Here is a 26280-nt window from a genome sequence, read left to right as displayed (position 1 = left end):
GTGTCCAACTCCTGATAGAGGGGGGAAGAACTCGAAGACTTTTTTTTTTTTTTTTTTTGATATAGCCAATGTAGGAATTGGTTTTGCTTGACTACATTTGTTATAAAAAGGGTTTTCTTTTCTTTCTTTTAAATAGGGAGAGGGGAAAGTGGGGAGCGACAGAACAGATTTTGAGCAGAGGGAAAATATTAATTTAAATAAATGAATTCAGATGGAAAAATGGATTTTTATTTCAGGAGTAAACTTGGAATGTTATATAATTTCCCAAATACAATCTTCTGTTCACTTTTAGGTGGAGTTCATTGTCTAATTGTTTTATCAATATAAAAATATGTGTTTTTTTTTACACAGTCTATACATTAGGCATTTTATTTATCTACTTATTGTTATAAATGTAATGAAAATGTTTTCTTACATCAACTAATGAAATACATAAAAGATGCAAATAATTTTAACCACTTATTCATATTTTTAAAAAAATCATTCTGTGAAAAACTCAAAAGCTGAAATTTATAATCTCTACCTGAGAAGTAATTTATCTTGAGTTCTTGTTAAATTTTCAGAAGGCTGGTAAGTCCTTTGTATTTGTAACTCATGCATTTTAAATTGACTTCAAAGCCGAAACAACCATGTAATTGCTTATATGCAGAAAATATTATTTTTTAAAGGTGGATTTATATCATGTGATCAATTGGGATGTAACAAAATTACTAGATAAAGCATGTAGTAATCTCTTGAAAATTCTGAGAGCTGTTAGAACTTCTGAAAAAACTCTGGAAAGAATAAAGAAGTAGGTTTCCAAAAAATTCATGTTCCTCCAAGATGACTTCAGCTCTGAAACTCATACCTATTCCATACCTTCTGCTTTCTAGGTCCATTCCTTTCCCTGATTGTAAAGGGTGGATATAGCAGAACTCTTCTAAGATCCTCTATTTAAGGAGGAAGCTCAGAGCACACTCATCATAATTTTCTACCTGGTTGCAGGACTTCATCATCCCCCTTTACTAGGTACTCTTCCTCTCTTTTCTCCATCCCCCTTTGTCCTTTTTTTTTTTTTTTTTTTTAAACCAGGTGTCTTTACTCCTTAAATTGTGAGCTCCTTGGGGGCAAGAACTTTTCATCTTTCTTTATGTTCCCAGTCTATAAGGATGAAAGTGCCAAATAAATATATGCAAAGAAGATTAAAAAGAGGGTTGTATATGAAGCCACAAATTTCTAATACGTATGGAATTTTAAAAAGTATGTCTTAAAGTTAATATGGGAGTACAAATATCAAATGAGTTGAATGTTTTATAATTCCAAGGACGGGGGAAACTATGTTAAATTGTTTTTTAATTGCATATGGTTCTGAATTGATTAGATTTTTCTCTAATGGATTATGGCCCTTTATTAAAAAGAAAAAAAAGACAAAATTTATCCTGTTCTTTTTCTTCTGTTTATTTTTAGATGAAGTTCTAATTTTAGTCATTTGTTTATGTTATTTTCTCCTAAATATTGTATTAGACTTTTTTACCTCCAAATCTGAATTTATTTTTCCTTTACTATTCTTAGGAAGTGAGGACATCAATTTATGTTAGTGAGAATTCCACATGCAAATAGTTTTACTAAGTTGCACAGTGCAAACTATGACCCTGAAATAGATTTAGTGGGAGATTGTTCTTTAGATTTCTGGAAAAAAATATTTTTGTGTGGTACATGCTTCTAAATTATTCTAAAAATTAGTAATCTGCACTGTCATTTACAAATGTAACAATTACCTAAATATTTATTATTGAATAAATTATTCATGGCTATTTAAAGTTTTTCTTTTAAAATTATACTGAAGATTACTTTGAAGTAGTTTATTGAATAATGCAGGGGAAAAGTCTTTCTTTAAAAATGAAATGAAAGAATTACAGTTCTGTCTTGAAATGAACATCCTGAAGGCTTAAAAGGATGTTAGATGTACCATCATTTGTCTCTGATGTTTGGGTGTATAATATGAAAAAGAGTATCTTTTACACATTTCTCTATATATTATCATTTTAAACTTTTGTCATGCTAACATGATCATTTAAAAGAGAATGTCATCTATAAGAGCAAATTGATTCATTATCTGTTAGCAGAACTGGGACCAATGGATAGAACTTAAAAGGAAGGCAGATTCTACAACAGTGTACCTTAGGATTTTTTAAAGGTCATTGGTACCTAAAATATGATGGGCTGCTTTGTGAGGTTGGTGAACCACATGTATCATTATTACTGGAAGTGGTCAGAAAGCTAGGTGATATTACATTAATGACCTACAATGTCCTATAAATTTTAGGTATATAATAAATGTTTGTTGAATGTGGATGGTAGAAGGGATTCCTCTGTTGAGTAGGAGAAGGTTGAAACAGATGTCCTCTAAATCTATTTTCAATTCTAAGATTTTGTCATATTCTATGATAGCATATAGATTTTTCTGAAATTGTTGAGCCAAAAAGTACTTGAAACGTACAAAGCCTTTAAAGTGTATATTTTATAACTGAATCATTTCAGGGTTTCTTTTTTGTTTTTTAAAGTAATCAATCAGAAAAAATATATAAATAAAGTAATCAATCAGGACATTTTAGTGTTTTTTAAACATCATTGTAATTTCCCAAACTTGGCAGCCTTAGCCACTTAGTAAAACCATACAGAAATAGTTCAAACTTCAAACTTTAAATTTGATTTATTTCTCAAGTCCCTTTCATGAGGAGGATGGTTAAAATTCATTAAAAATGGAACACTTTTAAATAATATAACCGCCATAGTTTTACACTCAAAATATTCTTATTTGTCTTGCTTGGTTTATATAATAATGCTTTCATAGTGCCAAGTATTCTAATGAAAGTGTTGTAAACTTTAAAGTTTATAAAGTGCTTTATATATATATATTATCTTACTTCTTCCTCATATCAACCTTATGTGGAGTAAGTACTTTCAATCCTCAAGGGACTTGTGCCCTTTTTGAGTTGGAGTTCCTTTTAATGATACATATCACAATCCACCCATGCTTGTTTATTTTATTTGACTCTCATCTGTGTTCTCTCAAAACTCTGACATAAAAGAAATCCCTTCTGAACCTGAACTCCAGTCTGGATATCCTCCACAGTGGAGGAATGGTACTATAGATTTTTATTATCTCCCTTTTACAGATGAGGAAATTGAGTCTCAGAAAGATTATGTGGCTTGACTAATAGGAGCAGAAACTGTCTTTAGTGTATGGAGGAATAGTCATAGATTAATATTGATCACTATGGAATGTATTCATAAAAAGCTATTCAGCTTTTTTAAACTTTCCCCCTATATTGACTCAGATTATTTATATGGCTGCTTCATTCATGCAATCTCATTGTTTCACTGTACAAATAATAAATATTATTTGTTGATAATTATAATAATAAAGATTGTGATTTTTTTCTCTTTTAAAAAGTATTCTTTGTTATTTTGAATTTAATAACAGCACACAGAAATATTTCAAATGCAAAAAACAAGAAAGGGGATTGCATTATTAAAAAAAAATTGATACATACAGAACAGACCAACTCTCAAGCTGTTTTGATAGATAACTATTATCTTTGTCAGATGTCCAGAAAGAGTGGTCATTACTTCCACATCTAAGGTCATCACTCATTCTTAATCCCTTGCGATATAGTTTTCTTGTCCATCACTTTGGACATTGAAATGGGTTTTTTCCAAGATCTTATTGCTAAATCCAGTCAATGGCTTTTTTCCTCTCTTCATTTTCATTGATTTCTCTTAAGCATTTGACTCTGAGTATCTTCTCTACATTTTCTCTCTTAATAGCTTTTCTTCCCTTAATTTCAATTTTCCTCATTCTGACTACTCCTTTTCTGACACTTTTGATAGTTTCTCATTTTATCAACCTTTAAATGTGAGGGGAAGTTAAAATTCTACCCCAGTTCATATTCCCTTCTGTAGAAATATTTTCTTTTGGTGATTTAATATACTCTCTTGGCTTCAGTTGCCATAGTTCATAGTATAGCCCTAGAAGGAGAGTTAGAAATCATCTCATTTTTCAGATTAGGAAACTGAAGCCTTAAGATTAAGTGTCTTATCCAAAGAAACAGGTATTGAGTGTTAAGGATAGTATTTGAACCCAGATTCTCTGATTTCAAATTCGAATCTCTTTCCATTTAACCACGATTGCAAATGACTCCCAAATCCTCCCCTCTTACTTCAGAGCTCTAGTCATATATTTCCAACTGTTGACTGGATATCTCCATTGGGATATTCTACCAGGATCTTAAACACACTAAACAGAAAATTAAATTTCATCTTCCTCGTAAACCTGCTTTTGCCCCATCTTCTTTTTTCCTATTGATGATACCACTAACTTCCCATTCATCGACATTCATCAACTTGGAGTCATGTTTGAGTATTTCTTCTCCCTCATTCCCTCCACTCATAAGCAATCGATTTCCAAAATTAGTTTCCAAGTTCTGTAAGTGCTTTCTCTATAATATCTCTCTATTCCATCCTCTTAACTTCTATTCCTACTCTAACCATCTTCAGTTAGGTTTTCCCCTAATTATTATTATTATATATATAATATATATTATTATTTAATTATATATTATATATATATATATTATATGTAATTATAATATATATAGAATATAAAATACATATAGAATTATATATATTATATATATAATATAAGAGTATTATAATAGCTTTCAAATTAGTTTTCTAGCCTCCAATTAGATCCTTTCTTAATTTACCTGTGTAACAGATACTCTTTCTAATGTACTATTCTAAGCATGTCATTCCTCTATTCAAAAACTGTCAATATCCTTCTCATTTCCTGCTAAATAAAATATAAACTTCAGGAATTCAAGGATATCTGGTATCTGTATATTTCAGTATACCTCTTCTAGCTTTATTTACTAACATTTGCTCTCAAATATTCTAGCCAAGTTGGAATATACTTTTCCCTCCCTCTCATTGTATTCTTTTTTATTTCTATGTCTTTGAAAAAGATTTCTTTTCATTCCCTCCCTCATCTCTGCTTGTTGAAGTTCCATCCATCTGTTATGGTCTAATTTAGTTGCTACCTCCTTGTTTTGTGATAGATCTCTGATATAAGGGAGTCCCTTTTGGGAGGAAATAAGGTTCCCCTATTGACTCTTGCTTTCTATAGATAGGTCAACAGTATCTTATTCCCCCAGTGTAGGTGTGGCTATCAGTAGGTTAAATCCATATCCAGGTATCTAGTTGATGCTTAAGGAAAGACCTGTGGGCCAACCCAAGAGGTCAGGAAAAACAAATGCTGAAAATAACTTGTAAAACAGTGGGAATCAGTTTGATGCAAGCAACAGCGAAGAGGGAGGAAGAGAGAAAAGGAGAGAAAACCAACTCAAGCATTCACATCAACATGGAAGCATAAGTCACATAAGGACTGTGCCATATTGAGAAGGACAGAGGCAGAAATCCAGTCCCCGCTGGAAGGGAGGGTATGCATGTCAATATCCTTCTGAGAGTGAGGTTGTTATACTTTGATTTTGGGGCTTTGTTATTGGGGGAAAACAAGTTGTTAGTAGACAAAAGTATTATTTTGGGGGACACAGGTACATTAACCTTCAAAAATATTATTATTTGTATTTCCAGGAATATGTTCTATAAGTTTATAGTCTCCTTTGTGCGGAGACCATCAGATCTAATCTTATAACAATGATTTCTTTGCAAAGATTCTATCCTGTCATGGTGCTCTCAAAAGCACCAGGCCCAATCTTATGATACTCCTCCAAAAAACCCTCCTTAGCCTCCTCAATTGAAATTATTACCTCTTTACTTTAAGAACTCTTAACCTGTTGTTGTTGTTGTTGTTGTTTTTTTTTTTTCCCATGAACTCCTTTGATATTCTGGTGAAGCCTATTGTTTTTTCTCCAGGATAATATATTTAAAAACATAAAATATATAGGATTACCAAAGAAAATGAATGTCAGTGAAGATATGTATTTTCCCCAAACAAGTTTATAGACCCTTAAAATTTTATCTATAACCTCATCTACAAAACCCAATTTAAGAACTCATGTACCCGGGACCCACATGTATAAAAATGTTTGTAGCAACTCTTTTTTGTAGTGGCAAGAAATTGGAAATTGAGTGGATGCCCATCAATTGGGGAATGGCTTGATAAGTTATTGTACATGAATGCAATGGAATAATGATTGATGCACTTCATTCTCAAAGAGGACCAAAATAACATCTTTAGTTAGAGTCAAGTTAGTGTGTCTGACTGTGGCTGATCAGATCAATACAAACTCAGAGAGAAAAAGTTTGGAACACAAAATCTTACAGAAATGAATGTTGAAAACTATCTTTACATATATTTGAAAAAAAATACTATTGAAAAAAAAAGAGAATTCCTTTACCCTATTAAAATTTCTGACAATATATTGACTTACACTATGTAAGTCACAAATGAGGATGATTAGAGTAGTGATAAACACTACTACTAACAAGATTTTTATTCTTTCAAGAGAATAGGCAAATAAAAGACCTATTTTGGAATTTATTGTTCTTTGAGTCCTTAAACCATCTAAAAACAGATAATATAATGTAGATAAAATATAAATAATAGTATAACAATATATTAAAATATCAGGTTATCAAGAAGAAATCACAATAATTAAATTCATAGATTGCAGAATCTTTTGCCACTAGATAGAATTATCCAAAATTGTTTTCAACCATTTTCTTCATTTTAAAATTTTAATTATTGTTTAATAATTAAATAAATTTAATAATAAAAAAATTAAAATGGAGCTAATATAAATGTCATCTATATAAAGTAGATGTGTTATGAGGTTAAGATAGTTTGTAAATCTTCAAGTGTGATACAAATGTCATTACAATTTTAGAATTATAATCTACAGTCCAGAAACCAAGCTCTGGGCTTGCCCAGATCAGGTTCAAAGCTGGTGACTTTTTTCAAATTACTTTGGCATGTAATCTTCCTCAGGGTTTCTACTAGAAACCTCAGAGTTTGGTTCCTGTATAGAGGAATATATATATATAACCTATATAGAGACAATAAAAATGTTCTCTATGGCCTGTCCCTAAGCAATCATTTGAGCTTACAATGTATACAAAACACAATCTATTTAAATAGTTTTTTTTTTTTTTTAATGCACAGAAAATAAAAACAGTCTGTTAATCTATAAACAGACAAGCCAAATTTTCTTCCCTCTCTAGTAAATTCTACTTTCCCAGGGATCTCTACTCTACTCCAAACTTATAGTGTCATTTGTGATTTAATTCTTTTGGAAGGGAAATGTGCTTGATATTGCTGGAGAGTAAACCTCTATACTATAGCTCTCTCTTTTTTGCTGTTCTTCTAACTCCTGGGCCATGTGCTAGATTCTATTCTATCCAAAAGGCTTAACTCAGAAATTTATTTGGAATTCCTCTTCTCTGCAGAAGGCTATCTAGAAATGTTTTTATTATGAAATTCCTTTTATTATGAAAATTATCTATGCATATGTTTTGAAAATAAAAAAACTTTAATTAAAATAAGGAAAAAAACCAAAAAATTAAGGGTCCTTTAAGCTTAATTTTCACCCCTTCATGAGACTTTTATGATACTTAATTTCATTTCTTGTGAATGTTACTATGTGTGAACCCCTAAAGCATTAAGCTTTACTCATTTTAGCATTCATCATTGAACTCTTTTCTGCTGTAATATAGGAACTAAAAATACATAGTTCTGAAGTTGAAATGGGACTTTGAGGGCAATCCTCTCCAGTGCCTTTCCCCAACTACCATCTTTAGAGCTGAGACATTATCCTTGGGGTTTTGTTAATTTTTTATTTTGAAAGGACCCAAATCTCTTTTTGCATCTAATTCTGCTCTCTGTATTCTCAGTATTATTGTTTCTGGGTTTTGGTCTCCTTGCTAGATATCTCTTTACAGGTTAAGTCTAAGGGTGTGCCTCATATCTACATTAGCTATGATTTAATCAATCACTCTCAATGTGGTATCAATCAATAAGCCAGAAGGTACCATGACCCAAACTTTCTCATCTCACATTCTCATCATGGAGATGATGATTTCAAAAAACGGTTATGTCCCAACCATGGCAAAAGCCTCATCCTTTTAGTTGCTATTTTTTTTTTTTTTGAGAAAGAGGGAGGGGTTTATATTACAGGAAAAAGCTGACCTTGGTCTTCCTTAGTTAAAGCTCAATCAAGGATAGCATCAACAGGGAAGTACTGCTTTATTGCCTTAATAATTCCTTTTTAGGCAAACTATATACACAAAAACAAACATACTATTTTCAATCCAGGCAGTCATCCCTGGGTCTTAAAAGTCTTGATTTATGGTAGCACAGGTATTAACACCAGAGTATTTGCAGTTAGGGAAAATCACAGGGGCCCACAGTCTTAAAGGGAATAACCTAGAATGGGAATGCAGGTGTGAACCTTTTCTACAATAAGCACCAATGGATCAATTATTTCTAGCTGTGAGGGATATATAATAGGGATGGAGGATTACAAATGTAGGAAAATATCAAGGTTTAACCATGCAAATCAGGGAAATCAAATAAAATGACCCCTATATTATATAAACAATCCTGAGAATATAATAGATCAAGGCAATCAGTAATTAAAAAGCCTTAGAACATTGAGAATGGTCTCTTGTGAAGTTCACACAAAGTGGATAATCCATGTCTGGCAGGTATCACCTAGTTGTGTTTTATAGGTAAGTCAAATACATGGAAAAGTGCTATAGTGCTGTTTGCACTCTCTAGCATGTGGACTTAGATATCTTAACATGTGGACTTACAGTAAATGTTCAAACTTATTGACCATGCTGTGGGGGCAAAATAATCACAGTCTCATAAAACAAAAAACGGGAAATTGTTAAGGACAATGCCTAAGTGAAGGGGCAGGTCAATTCTCCAAGAGCCTCCACAGCTGTGAATCATAACACTTGAAGGAGTTGCAAAGCAGCCTTTACTAACGCAGATGTTGCTTGTGGATTGGGAATAAAATAAATTGAAGGCAAGAGGGAAGAGGAGAGAGGTCAGAGGAAACAACTGCCTCTCAGTCTTCTTGTATCATCGTCATCATCCTCTCACATGAAGAAATTCATTCTACAAGTTTGAGTTAGACCTGCAGCAGCCACTGGCAGGTGGCTCCCGTATCACAACAGAAAAGAGTTCAGTGATGAATGCTAAAATGAATAAAGCTTAATGCTTTAGGAGTTCAGACATAGCAACATTCACAAGAATTGAAGTAAGTACCATAAAAGTCTCATGAAGGGGTGAAAATTAAGCTTAAAGGACAGTTAATTTTTTCCCTTATTTTAATTAAAGCTTTTTATTTTCAAAACATATGCATAGATAATTTTCAGCATTCACCTTTGTAAAACTGTGTTCCAAGTTTTTCTCCCTCCCTTTCCCCTACTCCCTCCCCCAGACAGCAAAAATTATCACACTGCACAAGAAAAATCATATCAAAAGGGAAAAAATGAGAAAGAAAACAACAAAAAAAGTGAAAATGCTATGTTATGATCCACACTCAGTCCCCATAGTTATCTCTGTGATGCAGATTGTTTTTTCCATCATAAGACCATTGGAGACAATAAGTTTTTGGATGGAAAAAAAAGAAGAAAGGCATTCTGGGATGTGGGAGTGGTGTAGCAAAAGATCATGAAGTCTTCACTAATCTTGGAGTATTGAAAGATCAGTGAGGAAATAGTCTTGACTGAAGAGATGAGTTCCTCAGTGAGGGGGATAGTGGGGAAATAAGGTTGTATAGGTAGAATGGAGCCAAAATATTTTGAATGCCTGATCAAAGTGGATTTCTTAAAGTCTTGAGCCAAAAGTCTGAACATGTCAAAAGTAGGATAGGAAGCAGATGAAATTAAAGCACTGTAATTAGCCTTCCTCTCCTATTCTTAGCCTCTTTGACACATAAACTCCATATGCCCTCACACCAACAAGAACTGTCAGTATCAGAGCTTAGTTCCAATACCCAAGAAACTTTCCTGGCAAGTTTCCCAAGTCTACTCCATTTCCAAGAGAATTTCCCTAAATTTATGATCATAGCCACACTGCTCTTCTCCTCTTGGGATAAGAAAAAGTATGGTCATGGGTCCTTCTAGTCTCCTGCTCCCAGTATCACCAGTATTAACAATATAACCTCTCTGGACCCTAGAAGAAAAACAGATATGTATGAGTCAAAAATACTTTCAAAAATTTCAGGATATTTCTGTCAAACTCAGGAGAGGTAACATAGCACAGACCAACCATGAGCTGAACACAAAGTTGGAATGTTGAATCGGGGTTTGAAACTGAAATTGCTACTCATAAATAGGAGAGACAATCTCTGGAATAGAAAGGAAATGTAGAAATCATACGAAGGACCCCTGTTGATGTAGTGTCTTTGAGAGCCACTTGGGTTACCTAAAATCGGCATCTGAAAATCCTGAATATTTCTGTATTGTGATCAACTCTGGTTGACAGGCCTGCCAACCCCAGCAAGAAATAAAGTCAATACGTGTTTGTGTTTTGTTAAAGAAATATTCCCAGGCCCAGAGTAGAGTAAGATCAGGTCCCATTCAAAGACTGACCCCAAATACCATAAACTTGAAGTGGCTCCATTCCAGTGAACAGTGCCAGTAAGATGTGATCTTGATAAGAAATGCTTCCTAATGTAGACAGACATTATATTCATTAAATATAAATTCAGGACAAATAGATCACTTCTTTTTCTAGCTTGTCATTCACACCCAGTGAGCTAAATTTCAAAAGGAAATTAGCATGTGGAAGAGATTGCTGCAAAGATGCAGAAGAGAATGAAAAATGTGTCCTCAGTGCATAGTGCTCAGTGTGGGAACCAACTGAAGGTTTTAGACATAGACAAGTTCCTGCTTTTTTGGTACAATTTATAAAAGCTTCAGTTCATGATTTCTATGGACATGGCAGTGTCACAGACTCTCATTACTTCCTGTCAAAGAAAATGAATGTTCTGGCTGCAGAGAATTCTTGTGAGAAGAATTAATATGAATGAATGAGTAATGAATTAGTTATTGATTAATATGGATTTAGCCTGGTTGTTAGTTTCAGGAAGCTCTGGATTCAGATTCTACTAATTTTAGGACTATACACGAGGACCTCTCTGTGATCCAGTAACTTTCTGAGACCTTATATTAACCTTCAGTTAATCAGACTGAACCAGTCTCTAACTTGAAGTGGAATAGAGCAGGCTAGAGGCGGAGAGGCAGGAATCAAACAGAATTTTAATTTCAAAATGTGTCCTGGCACTCCACCCCTAGTGGGAGAACTTGAAGCACTAGGGCTAAACCTTTATTTATATACTTGTAGCTAGACAAAGAGTGTAGTGTAGCAACAGTAGTGAGGCAAGCAGCAACAGTGTGGCAAGATTGTCTGGTGACAAAAAGTCTGTTCATAGCAGATTTTGGGTTTTGTGTCTGGGCCTGTTGGTGCTTGCCCAAGCCCAGAAACCATCAGTTCCAGAAGGGGAGAGCAAAGGATTATTGTTATGCCAAGTTTGCTTGTTGAGTCTTAGTTCTGGAAAACAGGATGTCTCCTAACTTTTTTCAGTGTTCTTTTTTTTAAATTAAAGCTTTTTCTTTTCAAAATATATACATGGATGATTTTCAACATTCAGCCTTACAAAACCTTGTGTTCTATTTTTTTTTCCCTCCCTTTCCCCAACTGCCTTTCCTAGACAGCAAGTGATCCAATATGCGTTAAACACCTGCGATTCTTCTATACGTATTTCCATAATTATCAAACTGCACAATTAAAATCAGATCAAAAAGAAAAAATGTATATTTTCCTAAAATTTTAAAGAGGACCAAAAGGACTATATTAGTCATTCTCTAGGTAAAAACCACAATTTTTAATTTGTTCATTTATGATTTGTTAATTTAAAAACAATTTATGGTATTTAACTTAAACTTTCAGCATTTGATTTGGGGAAGTGAACTTCCCTAAAATAATAGATAGATTCATTGTTACTCTTCTTTACAAAACCCACTATTTGTTTTCTTTTCTTTGTGGGACAAAGTTCAGCTCCTGCCTGGCAATGAAAGCTCTCTACAATCTAGCCTCAGTGAAACTTTCCAGACATATATTGTATCCAGTTACAATCAACACAACACGAATCTCCCTTTCTGGTTACACCATTTTATTTGCTTCCTTTGGGAATATATGTTGAACTTTTCTATCTCTGTGTTTGTTCACCCATTCTCCTCAAAAAATCTTTATTTCTCCTCTTCATCTGTTGTTATCTATTTATCTTTTAGGGCATAAATTTTATCTCATTTCATTGTGAACCTTTTCTGACTACCATAGATGGAATTTTCTATCTCTCTTTGTGTGACTCTTTCTATCTTTCTTTCCCTCTTTTTTGAATTTCTGCAACATTTTCTTGCCATCATCACTCTGCTTTTCAATGTGACAATTGCTTTCAGCATACCAGTGGCTTGTTACTGGCCTTTAATTACCTTGTATTGATTTTTTTTTTCTCACATGTAGACATTTCATCTGACCCAACTAAATTATGAATTTACATCTGTGTGGTTTATGAGAAGCAGCATGTTATATTGGGAAAAGTCATGATTTGGGGGGTTAATAGATCTGAGTTTGAGTAACAGCCCTTAAATTTATTGAACGTATCACTCTAAGAAAATCATTTAATTGCCCCAAGTTTCTAAGATTCTCCCTAGGAGAAGTAGCCGGACACATTGGATTAAGAGCCAGCTTCTGAATCAGGAAGACCTGACTTCAAATCCTGTGTCTGACACAAACTGTCTTTGTGATCCTTGCCAAGTCACTTGGACTTTCAACAATCTAGGCTACTCTCTGAGATCATAACTTGCCGAGCAGTTACCAGTCTTTTACTAGGATCTCCCCATACCAAAGAAATCATAGCAAAATAAACAAAAACTTACCATCAATTTCATAAAGTTGTATTGAGGGAACTGCTTTGTCTTACCACCTAAGTGTGTTTTGGACAAGAACGGTGTCTTTTTAAAAAAATGTATTTATTTAAGACTTACATACAAAATAGAAAAAAAAAACAGGAAAAGAGAAAAAAATTGTCATGTGTATAGCAGAACATGAGAGGATTCAAAATATGAGATAATAAATTTCCATTTCAAGAAAACTATATAATATTTACTACCCATTATGTCAGAGCTGTCCATCTTGTGTTTGCTTCCCTGTAGGTTTTTTTTTTTTCCTTCTCTGTTGTGTACTTTTTACTTTATTCTTTTTTTTTTTCTTTTCTCCATCCCACTTCCCCCAAGGAGGCTACAATTAAGTGCAGATATATGTGTGTGTGTGTGTGTGTGTGTGTATGTGTGTGTTTGTATATACATACATATATACATATACATAGATCTCTATAATTATATGTAGACATATTCGTATATATATCTATATAAGGTTGGGCAGTGTCTTATATGTAAAGTACTTATTTATTTATGAGAAACATTATCATATCAGAGAGACAATGTAGATAGGGGAAAGAGTACTGAGGGTCATGGGATTGCATCTCAGCTCTGCTCCAACTTTCTCTGAACTCTGGGAAGTAAACTGCCTTCTTGGTTTGTTTTTCCTCTGGAACTCATAGAAATTAGGGTGGCAGGAGGGCAGGATTAGATAGGATTAGAGTAATGCATCCTATTTAAAACTGCAAGTGAGAGCTGGAATAGAGTCAGGAGAGGTTGGAGGTCAGAAAGGGCCATGAGTAATAGCATTACTGGGAGGAGAGGTGGAAGGGGAAGAAGGCAAGATATAAAAAAGAGGATTGGCTGCTGCTGCAGGAGTAGTGAAGGAGACTCGATAAACTTTAAGATATTAGAAACCAGAATTATTCTTACGGTTACTTTACTTGATAACTGCTTGTTGGCAGATGAATTGATATTTAATGATGATGACACATTATTTGATTTAGCCCTGCAATTTTAATAAATCTCTGTTATTAAATACAGGAAGATGGGAATGGGAGATTTAAAGATATATTTTATGTTGACAAAGATGGCAGAGTAAAAATATCATGTATTTTTCTCTTTGTGATCCAAGTCCTTTATCTATAATTGAAGACTAATGTCAATTTTAGAGATCATATTTTAGCTACCCAGTAATCATAGTATGAGGGCAGCTGGGGGCTGCAGTAGATAGAGCCCCAGGCCTGGAGTCAGGAAGTTTCATCTTCCTGAATTCAAATCTGACTTCAGAGACTTACTGGTGTATGACTCTGGGTAAGTCACTTTTGCCTCAGTTTCCTGAACTATAAAATGAGCTAGAGAAGGAAATGGCAAATCCCTCCAGTATCATTGCTAAGAAAACCCTAAATGGGATCGTGAAGAGTTGGACATGACTGAAAACAATGACTCGCTAAATCATAACATGAAAATTAGATTGTGATGAGAGAAGAAGTATGTTATGTGCCAGGCACTGTGCTAAGCATTTTACAAATTTAATTTCATTTGATCCTCCCAACAATCCTGAGAGGTAGGTACTATTGTTATCCTCATTTTACAGTTAGGGAAACTGAGGCAAACAAAGTTTATCAAGATCACACAGGAAGTTGTAATGCCGGAGAAACTGAGGCAGGAGAGAGATTAGAGAGTTTTAATATTTTTATTAATGGGAGAGTAAGATTGACTGGACAGGACTCTCGTCTCAGATTATCCAGTCAGACAAAGATAAGTACACTGGGACCAAGGAATCCATATTGGTCCCAGGGCTGGAGGACCCAAAGAATCCAGCGTCCAGCATCCAGCTGCCAGACGCCATTCTCCAGCAATGAATGGAGGAACCCCAACTTCTTAAATACCTTTTTGGAGACAAAGAAGAGAAAGGGAGGGAAAGTTTTTATCAGGGAGGGGAAGCCATAAAACCCTAAAAAATCCAGAGACAAAGAAGTAAAGATATCGTGGGTTATCTTGGAATATTCTAAAGGAATATTGTAAATCCTTGAGGACACAAACAGTCAGGAATCTACTCTCTTATCTTGCTAATTTATAAGAGATTGAGACAGAACAGTTAAGGAAACTGAGACAAGGGAAACTTTTACAGGGAAACTGAGTCAGGACAGTTAAAGAGAACTGTGGCATAACAAAGTGTCTGATAACAGATCTAAACTCAGGTCTTCTTAATTCTGAGCTCAACCCTCTATCCATTGCTCTACCTACCTGCTTCTTAAGAATAGAAATAGAGATTGGACCTGTGATTCCATTGATATAGATAAGTACTGTGTTTGGCATATAACCTGGCCCCTTCCTGTATTCAAGTCTTCTTTACATACTTTAAACACACACACACACACACACACACCATGCTAGACGTGGAGGCTTTTAGACAAAGGTTTAAATCCAATCTTTGAAACTTGTTAGTTATGTGATCATAGATCACTAACTCTCTCGGAGCCTCAGTTTTCCTCTTTTGTAAGAAGAACATGAGAGGACCTCTAAGGTTCTTTCTAGATCCCAGACTATGCTCCTGTGAAACTTCCTCCATTATTTTGCCTCTTATGGTCCTGGGGAGTTGCCTAGGCTGCTGAGAAGCTGAGGACCTTGCCTAGAATGCTACAGGCAGGATGGATGAGAGGCTGAACCTTGCCTCCAAGACTGACTTTCTATCTGCCACATCACTCTGCTTCTCAATGTGACAATTGCTTTCAGCATACCAGTGTACTAATCTACAAGTAAATATGCAGTTTATACCTGAATAAATAAGGATACCATGCTTGAATGAAATTAACATATATCAAAACATAAGCTTGATTGTCTTTTTAAAAAATAGCTTTTTATTTTCAAAATACACGCCAAGATAGTTTTCAGCATTTACTCTTGCAAAACCTTGTGTCCCAATTTTTCTCCCTCCCTTCCTCTATCCTCCTTCCCTAGATGAGAAGTAATCCAACATGTTAAAAAATGTACAATTCCTCTATACAAATTTTCACAATTATCTTGCTGCACAAGAAAAATCAGATCAAAAAGGAAAAAATGAGAAAGAAAAACAAGCAAGCAAACAACAACAAAAAAGGTGAAAATACTATGCTGTGATCCACACTCAATCCCCACAGTCCTCTCTCTGAGTGTAGATGGCTCTCTCCATCACAAAACCATTGGAACTGGCCTGAATCATCTCATTGTTGAAAAGAACCATCAGACTTGATCATCAGATAATCTTCTTGTTGCCGTGTATAGTGTTCTCTTGGTTCTATTCACTTCACTTAGCTCTCTTAGTTCTTATAAAATAAGACTGATTTTCAAAGTAATATCATGCATAGAGTCACATGAAAACAGCATTCATGACCAAGATCATCATCTTTGCACTCTACTCTGTAATACATCCATCTGTAACAGTGCTGTTATGTGGGTTGTATGTATAATCCTCTCGCAAAAAAAAATGAGAAAATGGAAAATGAGAGAGGGAGTATATGGGAATAATCATTTTAAAAAGAAACGAGACTAAAATAAAATTTAAAAATTTCAGATGGAAACTCTAATATGTTATGTAAATTTATGCTAATGCATGTATATTGCAATGACATAGATGAGAGCGTGGGTACGTGGTGTAGGGTGTGGACAGTATATCTCTGGGTGGTGGCAGTGACAAACAGACAAAGCTCTACCTCCTCAGCCTGCCAGTTGACTCATTATGTTATTAATTGTCTCACTGGGTGAAAAGGAAATTTGCAGTATGAAAGGGAATTACTTCAGAAAGTATTTAAAATGCAAAATTTTTCTCAGCAACTATTTAATTAGCTTGAAGTTTTCCCCCTTTATAAGCAATGATGTTAAAAAAAAAATGAGAGGGACTACTTTTTGTTAAAATTTCTCTCCTTTCTCTGTCTCAGAATAATAATAGGCTTAATAATAAAAACAATAGATTTAAACCAAAATCTGTTCTACTGATCATATAACAAATAATAGAAAGACTTTGATATATAAACAAAATGTGTCATCTAGAGAAAAATCATAGCTGGTATGCAAAAGTGATTTCTGACTCCTCCAAAATACTGGAACCATAGTTAACAATTCATTTTTTTAGGGATATCAGTTAAAGACTCAGTTTTCCTTAGGAATTAATTCTCTTCAAAATGTCTTCTTCACAAAATAAAATTAAATTTAATCTTCTCAAAATATCTCTTCAGGTTCTCTGAAAGACGACACCAACTCCTTCATAGAGTTATTGCTTTGTGGATTACAAATAGTAGCTTTTAGTAAATAATGAGTGAATGAAGAAACATGGAGGAATTGAAGGAATGTACCTTGTATTCTATTCCTTCCCCACACCCTGACATTCCTAAAAAAAAAAAGTAAAGCAGAGTTTGAATCCTTAAAATCCTCAACTTCTAGAAATAGCCTTTGCCTTCAGGTTGGTATAGTACTTTTTACCCTTCTTCATTCATTTCCCATTCTTTGACCCTACATCTTCTTGTAGTGCCGGAGAAACTGAGGCAAGATAGAGATTAGAGAGTTTTTAATATTTTATTTAAAAGGGAGAGATTGTGCTGGGGGCATGTTGCAAAGCATCCAGCAGCTAATGTGTGCTTCCCATGAAGTATATATACACATGTGGCTCCAAGCTATCAGGGGGTAGACTGAGGCAGAGGCAGAGTCAGAGCACTGAGAGTGGGAATGGATATCAATCTGTTTCTGACAGGGTGGGGGGAGGCATTGGACGTTCTAATAAGTTGGGATCAAAAAAAAAAAAAACAATGACAGGATGGGGGGAGGCACTGGACATTCTTGTAAGTAGAGAACTGGGATCATGATGTCTAAGATAGAAGGTCTTTCTCCTTATCTGGATCATGATGATTAGGAGGGGGGATGTTGCAACCAAGCAGAACAATTCACGGAAATTAAGGTAGGACAATTTAGGGAAACTGAGTCAGGGCAATAAAAGGGAACTGTGGCACAACATTCTTAATACTTCTCTATTTCAAATTTTTTTCTTCTTTGTTTTTTCCATGAAAAAACTTCCATTCTTTAAAAAAAAAATCCTTCTCTTTGAGGCAGGGTATTTCCCATCTTCCCCATTCCCTCCCATTTTTTTCTAGGAGAATAACTAACCTGTACTTTGTGACTACCTACTAGTTATTTGACATGGGTTGAAATAAAACCATATCAATGTTTCTGCCTCAGATCCATCCATCCATACAATCCAGCATCTGTTTAGTTTCCAAAGTTATTTTTCTCTGGTTTAAGTCTGACCATGTCATTTCCCTGCTTATCAATCTCTGGTAACTCCCTGCAGAGAATGTTTTTGTTTTTCCTACTCCTAGCATTTATGACAGTGTCTGAGACATAGTAAGTGGTTAGTAAATGCTTATTGACTAAGTGACTATCAGAGAAGAGAAAGTTGAAATTATTTTGGAGGGAAATTGAGGCTTGAGGGACATTCTCTGCACAGAGTTTTACATGGAGGAAACAGAGCCTATGGAAATAGATTTGTTCAATGAGGCTCTAGCAAACTAGATCCAACAGGTAGAAAATTCGAAAAAGCAAGTTTTAACTCAATATAAGGCAAACTTTTCTACCAACTAAAGCTGCCCAACAATAGAAGTTATATCTTGAGATAGTAAGTTTTCCATTACTAGTAATATCAAGGACAAATTAGTTGACCATCTGCCTAGAATGCTTTAGGAAAGATTATTATTTAGCTGTATGGATATTGTCCATTTTCATTCAAAAGGAATCTTTTGAATGTAGAATCTTTTCCTAATTAGCTTATTTTATACATCATCACATAGAAAGACAATATAATTTTTTTTAAAAAATCCAATAAATTTGGATTTAGAAAATCTATATGTCCTTCAATTCATTAAACTTTTCTGAACTTCTTTTTCTTCACCCATTAAATAGCAGCAGTGATTTTTGCACTGTCTGTGTCAGAGGTTGTTGGGAGGATCAAACAAGATTAAATACATAGAAATTATTTGTAACTTACAAAGTGCCTTATAATTATGAAATTTTTTGGATGGAGATGAAAAGCTAAATTAATCTTAGAAATGCGACAACATGGCATCCTGAAGAACTACCTCATGTTGTTATTGGGCAATCCTAGGCTATCTTTAGTATCTGCCTAGGAAAACTATTTGGGAATAGCCAACTATAATGGTATCTATAAAAGAAGATTCTTGGGAATTTGGTTGGATTTGTTTGAAAAGCTTCATTGTGGGGACAGCTAGGTGGCACAGTGGATAGAGTACCAGCCCTGAAGTCAGTAGGGTCTGAGTTCATATCTGCCTCACACACTTAACATTTCCTAGCTGGGTGACCCTAGGAAAAGTCAGGATAACCCCAATTGCCTCAGGGGGAAAAAAAAGAAAAGCTTCATTGTGACTACTTTTATTTAAAACAATAGTAGAATAAAAGTTTTTATGATGAAAGTAGTCCATAACTGAATTTAATTTATGCATATCTTTGAAATACTTGTTCCAGAGAAATTATCATTTACATTTCAGAAGCTGAGTATTAAATATTCAGATATGATATAGTAATTTTTAAATTAACAAGCATTTATTTTCTCTATCTCCTCTTCTCCCCACTTAAAAAGAAAAAGAAAACTTGTAACATATATGCATAGTAAAGCAAAATAATTTTCTACACGGACCAAAAAATTGCATGAATTGCTGGCTATCCTATATCTATCTGAAGAGGTATAAAAACAATTTGGTCACTGGTGATTCTTCTTTCATCAGATACTAAAATGTTGATCATGAAGAGAAATATAGTCAGCACTCAGCATTCATATGTGAACATCCCCGAGGTGATTGTACAAGACACTGCAGAGGAACTAAGAAGAATAGAAAATGGAGGTTACAGGTAACTAAAAACGAATCATGTTTGTTCAATTTAACCTTGGTACTTTATCATTATTACAAATGGATGATTTTTTTTTTTTTGCAATTTATAAGTCTGTTTCAGCTCCTTTCCAATCAATAGGTAAGTTTTCTCCCCTCTAGGAAATTATTTATGATCTAGACATACTGCAATGACATAAATATATTTCTGAGAGGGCACAGTCCTGGACATTGAAGCAGATATAGTAAATGGTTAAAGAAGAATGTCATCCAGGACAAACATGACTTGAAAATAAAAAGGACATTCAGTGGATAGTCATTATCCTCTATTGTCAGCCATGCAATATCAAATGATGTAGAAAGCCTACAGTATATTGGACTGATCCCCATGGAAGATTTAGGGGAGGACATAGATGTCTGGGTTGATGCCTTATAATCTCTATTATTGAAGTTTAGGGCTGCATTGATAAGAAGTATTATGTGAACTAACAGTGTACCCTTTTTTTTAAAACATTCTATAGAGTCCCTTTTAGACTAAGCAGTAAGTGGATCGAAAATATACTCCATTTTATATCTATATAGGTTGTGCTACTCAACAGTCCAGATATCATATTTTTGCTGGATAAACATTAGTGTTATATCCAAAACACTGACCTCTTGAAAATCCAGTCTTATAATTTCTTTTTTCATGGTTTTTGCTGGCATGTTATAGGGCAAAAACTCTTCACCTATATATAACATGTGTATGTATATTTTCACTCATATACCATTATCTATTTGCATTTATATGTGTACATAAATAGCACTAAACATTAATGGAAACTGTTGGGTTATGTTAGAGTGTGGGAATGGTAGGATAGGAATCAAAGAATAAGTTGGAGAGGAAATCCACAAAGAGTTGTTACCCACATATAGAATTCTTTAATGCATTAGACTAATTTATCTCTGTATGCTATTGGAATGTAGTTCACTCTCTGATGATGATGATGATGATGACAGTGTCTCTGGGATGGAGCATAGAAACCACCAAGATGGGGATATTTTCAGAAATAACTCCGATGAAAAGGAAAGAACATCTTCACAGAGGTAAGCAATGCAATTTACATTTATCTCTTAAAGGATGAATCACCTTACACAGCATAGCCTGGACCAGACCAGTTCTAACAATGGGCAACCATGTAGAATCTCCATGGTAGGCTGTTTTCTTGCTGTTCCCTCTGTGAGGGTCCTGGAAAATAGCTAAGGTCTAATTATTCTCTGATGTGATAGAAACTTTAATGAGTAACCATTTTATCCAAGAACCTAAATACTACACCTTGAAGACTTCTTGGTTTTGAACTTTCAGAGTCCTAAAAGAATTATGGCATAAAAGAAGAATAATATTTTCCCTTAAATTCTAGTTGTTTCCAATACACCTTACAATCTAGGAAATAGCACCTGTTAATGAAGGATAGCTGGAAGCTACAGTTTGTGTTGCAGTAGAGAATAACCAGAGATACTTTAAGGAAATAAGAAAGAAAATTGCTATTTAAGTACCTGCTAAGTGCCTGATACTATGCTAAGTGCTTTACAAATATTATCAGAGTCCTACTGAAATTCAGAATATTGAATACAACGTAGTATTTTCACTTTTGTTGTTGTTTATTTGCTTGTTTTTTTCTTTCTCATTTTTCTCCATTTTGAGCTGCTTTTTCTTGTGCAGCGTGATAAATGTGGAAATGTGTTTACAAGAATTGTATATGTTGAACTATATTGAATAACTTGCTATCTAGGGGACAGCGAGAGGTAGGGAGGGAGAAAAATTTGGAAGAGAAGATTTTGTAAGAGTGAATGTTGAAAATTATCTTTGCAGTTATTTTGAAAAACAAAACTATTATTATTTAAAACAACAACAACAACAAAAACCTATTATTATGAGAGTCATGAAGGAATTATGGCATCATAGAAGAAATCTTTTCCCTTAAATCCTACCTGTTTTCCAATACACCTTACTGTCTAGGAAATAGCACCTGTTAATGAATGAGAGAGGCCAAGTTGTTTGTGTTGCAGTAGTGAAAATCAGAGATACTTCAAGGAAAGAAGAAAGGAAATCAGTATTTATAAAAATCAGTGTCTTCTCCGAAATAACTGTACCAGTCACTCTTGTATATTCATCATACTTTCATGTTTCTAGGAGTCAGTACCTTCCTGGTCCCATCGCACTCTTCAACGTTAACAACAGCAGCAATAAAGACCAGTAAGTATTTTGCTTTCGCCACAGAAAAATAACAGCTGTTCCTTGAAGAACTACATTGATTAAAGATGCATCTGAACCAGTCAGGTATGGGGGACTCTTCAGGAAAACATGAACATAAATTTTGAATATAAACAGGAACATATTTATTTTCAATTTCCTATCATACACAGTGATGCTCTAGTGAATAGAGAAAGTCATTAGTTTAGATCTACCATGGAAAAACCATGTGATTTTTACATTTTCTATAAAATTGTACTTTGTTTGGGAGGACAATATTCCTAAAGGTGATTCAAATCAACATATCTGGGTGTGACTGATCTGTTTTAAATCAGTGGGTGGGGAACAAGCTGGGGCTGTTTTGTCTTTGGAGGTTCAATCCAAGCAACAGAATTTCCCCTGTGATTGTTTATGATCCTATAGCCCTTTTAAAAAATTGTATTTATTTAGTAATATATTATATATAATATATATTATTTATCTATTATTAAAATCTCTCCTAAGAGGGAAAATTCTATGCAAATGGGAGCCCCCTATGAAACTATCTACATATTTAATAGACTTAATATCAAATATCCTTGATTGGATTAAGAACTGAGAATTCTGTGGCAGCTTGTGTTTGATCTGACAGTTTTATTTGGGTCCTTTGCTTGACATGAAGACTAGAACTTGGAAAAACTAGAGGAAGATAAAATTATTTTCACTCTGTTCAAGTCCGATTCTCCCTTCTGACTCTTTCTCTTCCCATCTCTAGCACCCAGAGCCCTGATGTTGTCCCAAGGCTGGGAAGATCCCTTCAGGCTGGGAAACATCCTAAGTTCAGAAACTTTCCCCTCCATCTGTTGCTCCTTTAATCACATAGGAAGGTGGAGACCTTCTCGTGGGTATCATAGGATCCTAGATTTATAGTTGGAAGGGATCTTAGAGGCCATCAAGTCCACTCCAACTCTTCATTTTACAGATAATAACACTGAGGGTAAGAGGTTAAGTGACTTGCCTTGGACCACAGTGTCTTATGAATTCAGGTCTTTCTAACTTCAAGTCTAGTACTCTCTCCACTGTCCACTTGAAGGATGACTTGGGTGCTGGCAAATCCACGATAGCCTAGTGGTTAGACATTATTTCTATTCTGCATGGAAGGGCACTGCACTGGGGGGCAAAATCCAAGTTCTTTTTCAAAGAAAACTTCCTCCATCTCTCTGTTATGCAACTGGGCTGGGTGAAGTGTCAATGCTCATCTCCTTGATCTAAGGGTGTAGTCAATGTGGGTTTATCCAATCAAAATCTTGGCTCTGTTACTACCAGCCAGAAAACCGACCTATTCCCTTCTGCCTCATTTCAGCGTGCCCTAATCATTTTGGCACACCATAAGGGAGTTAGTAAGCTAAATTATTACTCATATAGAAATAAAACAAAATAGGTTAAAACAATCACTGCATGGGTTGTACAGCTTAACTAGTCTTTAAACATACTTTGAACCTGAGTTCTTGAACGTAATTCAGATGATTAATCAATTAATAAACAAGCATTTATCAATCACTTGTTATGTCCCTGGAGCTTGGAAGGTGAGAATGCTTTTTAGCAGTAGTAGAGAAGTTCTTAGTTGTCAGCCTTCATCAGGAACTAGCAGATTTCTCCAATGACCTGAGTTAACTAGCAATACTCAGTTTTTACAACCTCCCTTAAGAACCAAGTCCAGTCAGATCTAGGATTCAGACTTCTGGAGTATCTTGGCAAGTCTCCAAATCCTCAATAGCAATAATCAGCAACTTGAATTCATATCCTATCTGGTCCATTAACTATTCTGATCTGGCTACTGTCCTGTCCTTCCCTATATTATTATATATTAGGGAATAGTATTTCCCCATAGCCTACTTTCTACTCTAGTCCTTCAAGTCTTTTCTTGGTGGTAGCTAGGTGGTGCAGTGGATAGAGCACCAGCCCTGAGTCAGGAGAACCTGAGTTCAAATCTGAACTCAAATACTCTCTAGTTGTATGACCCTTGGCAAGTCACTTAACCCCAATTGCCTCAGGGAAAAAAAGTCTTTTCTTGGTTACAGCTTGATGGGTGGAACTGTATTCATCTCTCAGGAGAGAATAAAGAAAACCTCATTTTATCTGGAATTCCATCTTATCAATGCTACACACTCTCTGAACTTAAAATAGAATAGAACTAAATGATTAGTAACCAATCGAATACTTTGTCTTTCCCAGGCAACATTTATATTTAAAAAAATTTTTTTTAACCCTAAAGAAATAATTTCAGGTCTCGTCAACAAGCTAGTGTATAGCAATTTTCCTGGTACCCCTGAAATCATATTGGGATTACCTAGGCAGCCCACTTAAGTCAAGGGTCCAAAGTTTATGACAGAGACTATTCAGTATACAAGCATGGGATTTCCCAATGGCTGTATTTTCCAAGGCTCCCCTGAGAACAGAACTTCAAATACACAAGAGTAGAGTATTCTTCCTTCTGACCTTCTGGAGTTCTCTATCCTTGTATGCTCTTTTTACCCCAAATTCTATATAAATCTAGGGATCAACCTGAAATATGTTTAAAAATTACAAAAGTGGATAAATCTCTCATCTTTGCCCAGGGTTCCCACCCAACCTGAGGGAAGTCTCTTGTACCTAACCTCGTTGATAGGATTTAGGTGATTTATCTTATAGAAATTTGTTGATACGAGGTAAGGAAGGTAGCTATTGTAAATGAGCAGTAGACTCTCCTGAAATCCATCTTCTTGTCCTGAGTCATAGTGGATAGCAATAGAAGAGGTTTTCAGGTCTGAAATACTGAGATTGGCTTAGCAAATTACTTGGTTTTTAGTAAGGGAGATGCAGCGTTCATTGCCTCCTGCAGAATTAATGACTGTTAGGAGGTTTGAACATTTCCTCTGGTCCAATCATAGCTCCATTCCCTGTTCCGGCTGGTATATAAGGTAAATCACTTAAATCCTATCAACGAGGTTAGATACAAGAGACTTCCCTAAGGTTGGGTGGAAAGCCTGGGCAAAGATAAGAGATTTTTCCATTTTTGTAAGCCCCTTTGCAGCCGCCACAGTTCTCTGGAATCAGTTAAAGCCTCCTTTCCTTCTGCCTTACAGCTGCTGTATTGTCAATGCTAAGGGGCAGCCAGAGAATCATCTTGCCCCTTTTCTCCCATTTTCTCAGAAGTTTCTTTTCTTTTTACTGTATAGACCAGGATATCTAGCTTTTCTTCTCCTAGTACTATGGAAAGAATGAAGTGTAATGACTCCCTTGATGTCCTTTTTCAAAGGGCTGTGAAGATAAGCTATAAGATTAGGGCAAATATGTAAGTTTGCACACAATTTCTCTGCCTCATCTTTTGAGATATCCTCATCCCTGTCTTTGGGATCAAAGGCTGAATGCAAACCCTATTACACATGCAATAGGCCTTTCTTCAACCTGCTACATCTTTATTCATATGATACGGCCTTTGAAAACTCAGGGTCACCTCCCTGATGAAGCAGTGGAGGAAGACATTTATAGAGTTCCCTTATCTTTGAATAATAAAGATAATCTTGATTATAATTATTTTTTCTTCAAGCATTGGTTTAATTTATATTGGGTTTATATTTTAAATCAGCATGTCCTTTATTTAGGTTAATAAATAACCTAATTTAAAGTTCTGGCTTTAGAACTGTTGATCTTTTGCCACATTTTTATGCCTTCCTTATTCATTTTCCCCCAATCACATGTATCTATGACTATAGGTTTTATTTTTCTCCCAAAATGTGTGTTGATTTCTGATTGAACTCTTCTTTGGGAGGACAACTTTCCAAAGTCTTTGGGAATGGGAATGGGCTGATGAGGAAAAAAGTTAAAATGATTTAGGACTGACTATGATTTGAACATATGATAGATATGTTATTTCTTTTTTAGAGAGGCGAAAGAGGAAGAGGAAAAGAAAAAGAAAAAGAAAAAAGAAAAGAAAGAGTAAGTCTTGACCATTGACCAAAATATATGATATGAAGTTTTCTGGCACACAGAATTTCTTGCATTTTGATGCTATGACATAATGTGGTCTGTTTTCCAGCAAATCTGATGATAAAAAGGAGAAGAAAAAGGATCCAGAAAAGAAAAAGAATAAGGAAAAAAAGAAAGAGAAAGAGAAGAAAAAGAAAGAGGAACCGAGTAAAGATAAGAAAGAAGAGTAAGTATGCTTTATTAATATGGATAGCAGTGATACTCTATTCTTGG

General features: G+C 34.8%; 1 protein-coding gene across 2 annotated transcripts in view; it reads left to right on the top strand.

Moving 5' to 3' along the window:
• CNGA1 (cyclic nucleotide gated channel subunit alpha 1) overlaps positions 1–26280 on the top strand; it is a 55974-nt gene that overhangs the window by 20329 nt on the left and 9365 nt on the right. For both annotated transcript variants that reach the window (XM_051965103.1, XM_051965102.1), the window contains exons 2-6: positions 19725–19848; positions 20793–20912; positions 22000–22062; positions 25963–26016; positions 26117–26233. In XM_051965103.1, the coding sequence (XP_051821063.1) occupies positions 19733–19848; positions 20793–20912; positions 22000–22062; positions 25963–26016; positions 26117–26233 (470 nt within the window). In that variant the 5' untranslated portion in view covers positions 19725–19732. The remainder of the gene's footprint in view (positions 1–19724; positions 19849–20792; positions 20913–21999; positions 22063–25962; positions 26017–26116; positions 26234–26280) is intronic.

Source organism: Antechinus flavipes, chromosome 6 (assembly GCF_016432865.1).
Source record: "Antechinus flavipes isolate AdamAnt ecotype Samford, QLD, Australia chromosome 6, AdamAnt_v2, whole genome shotgun sequence".
NCBI lineage: Eukaryota > Metazoa > Chordata > Mammalia > Dasyuromorphia > Dasyuridae > Antechinus > Antechinus flavipes.
Note: the sequence above shows the minus strand (reverse complement) of the source record. Positions and strands in the feature narration are given on the sequence as shown.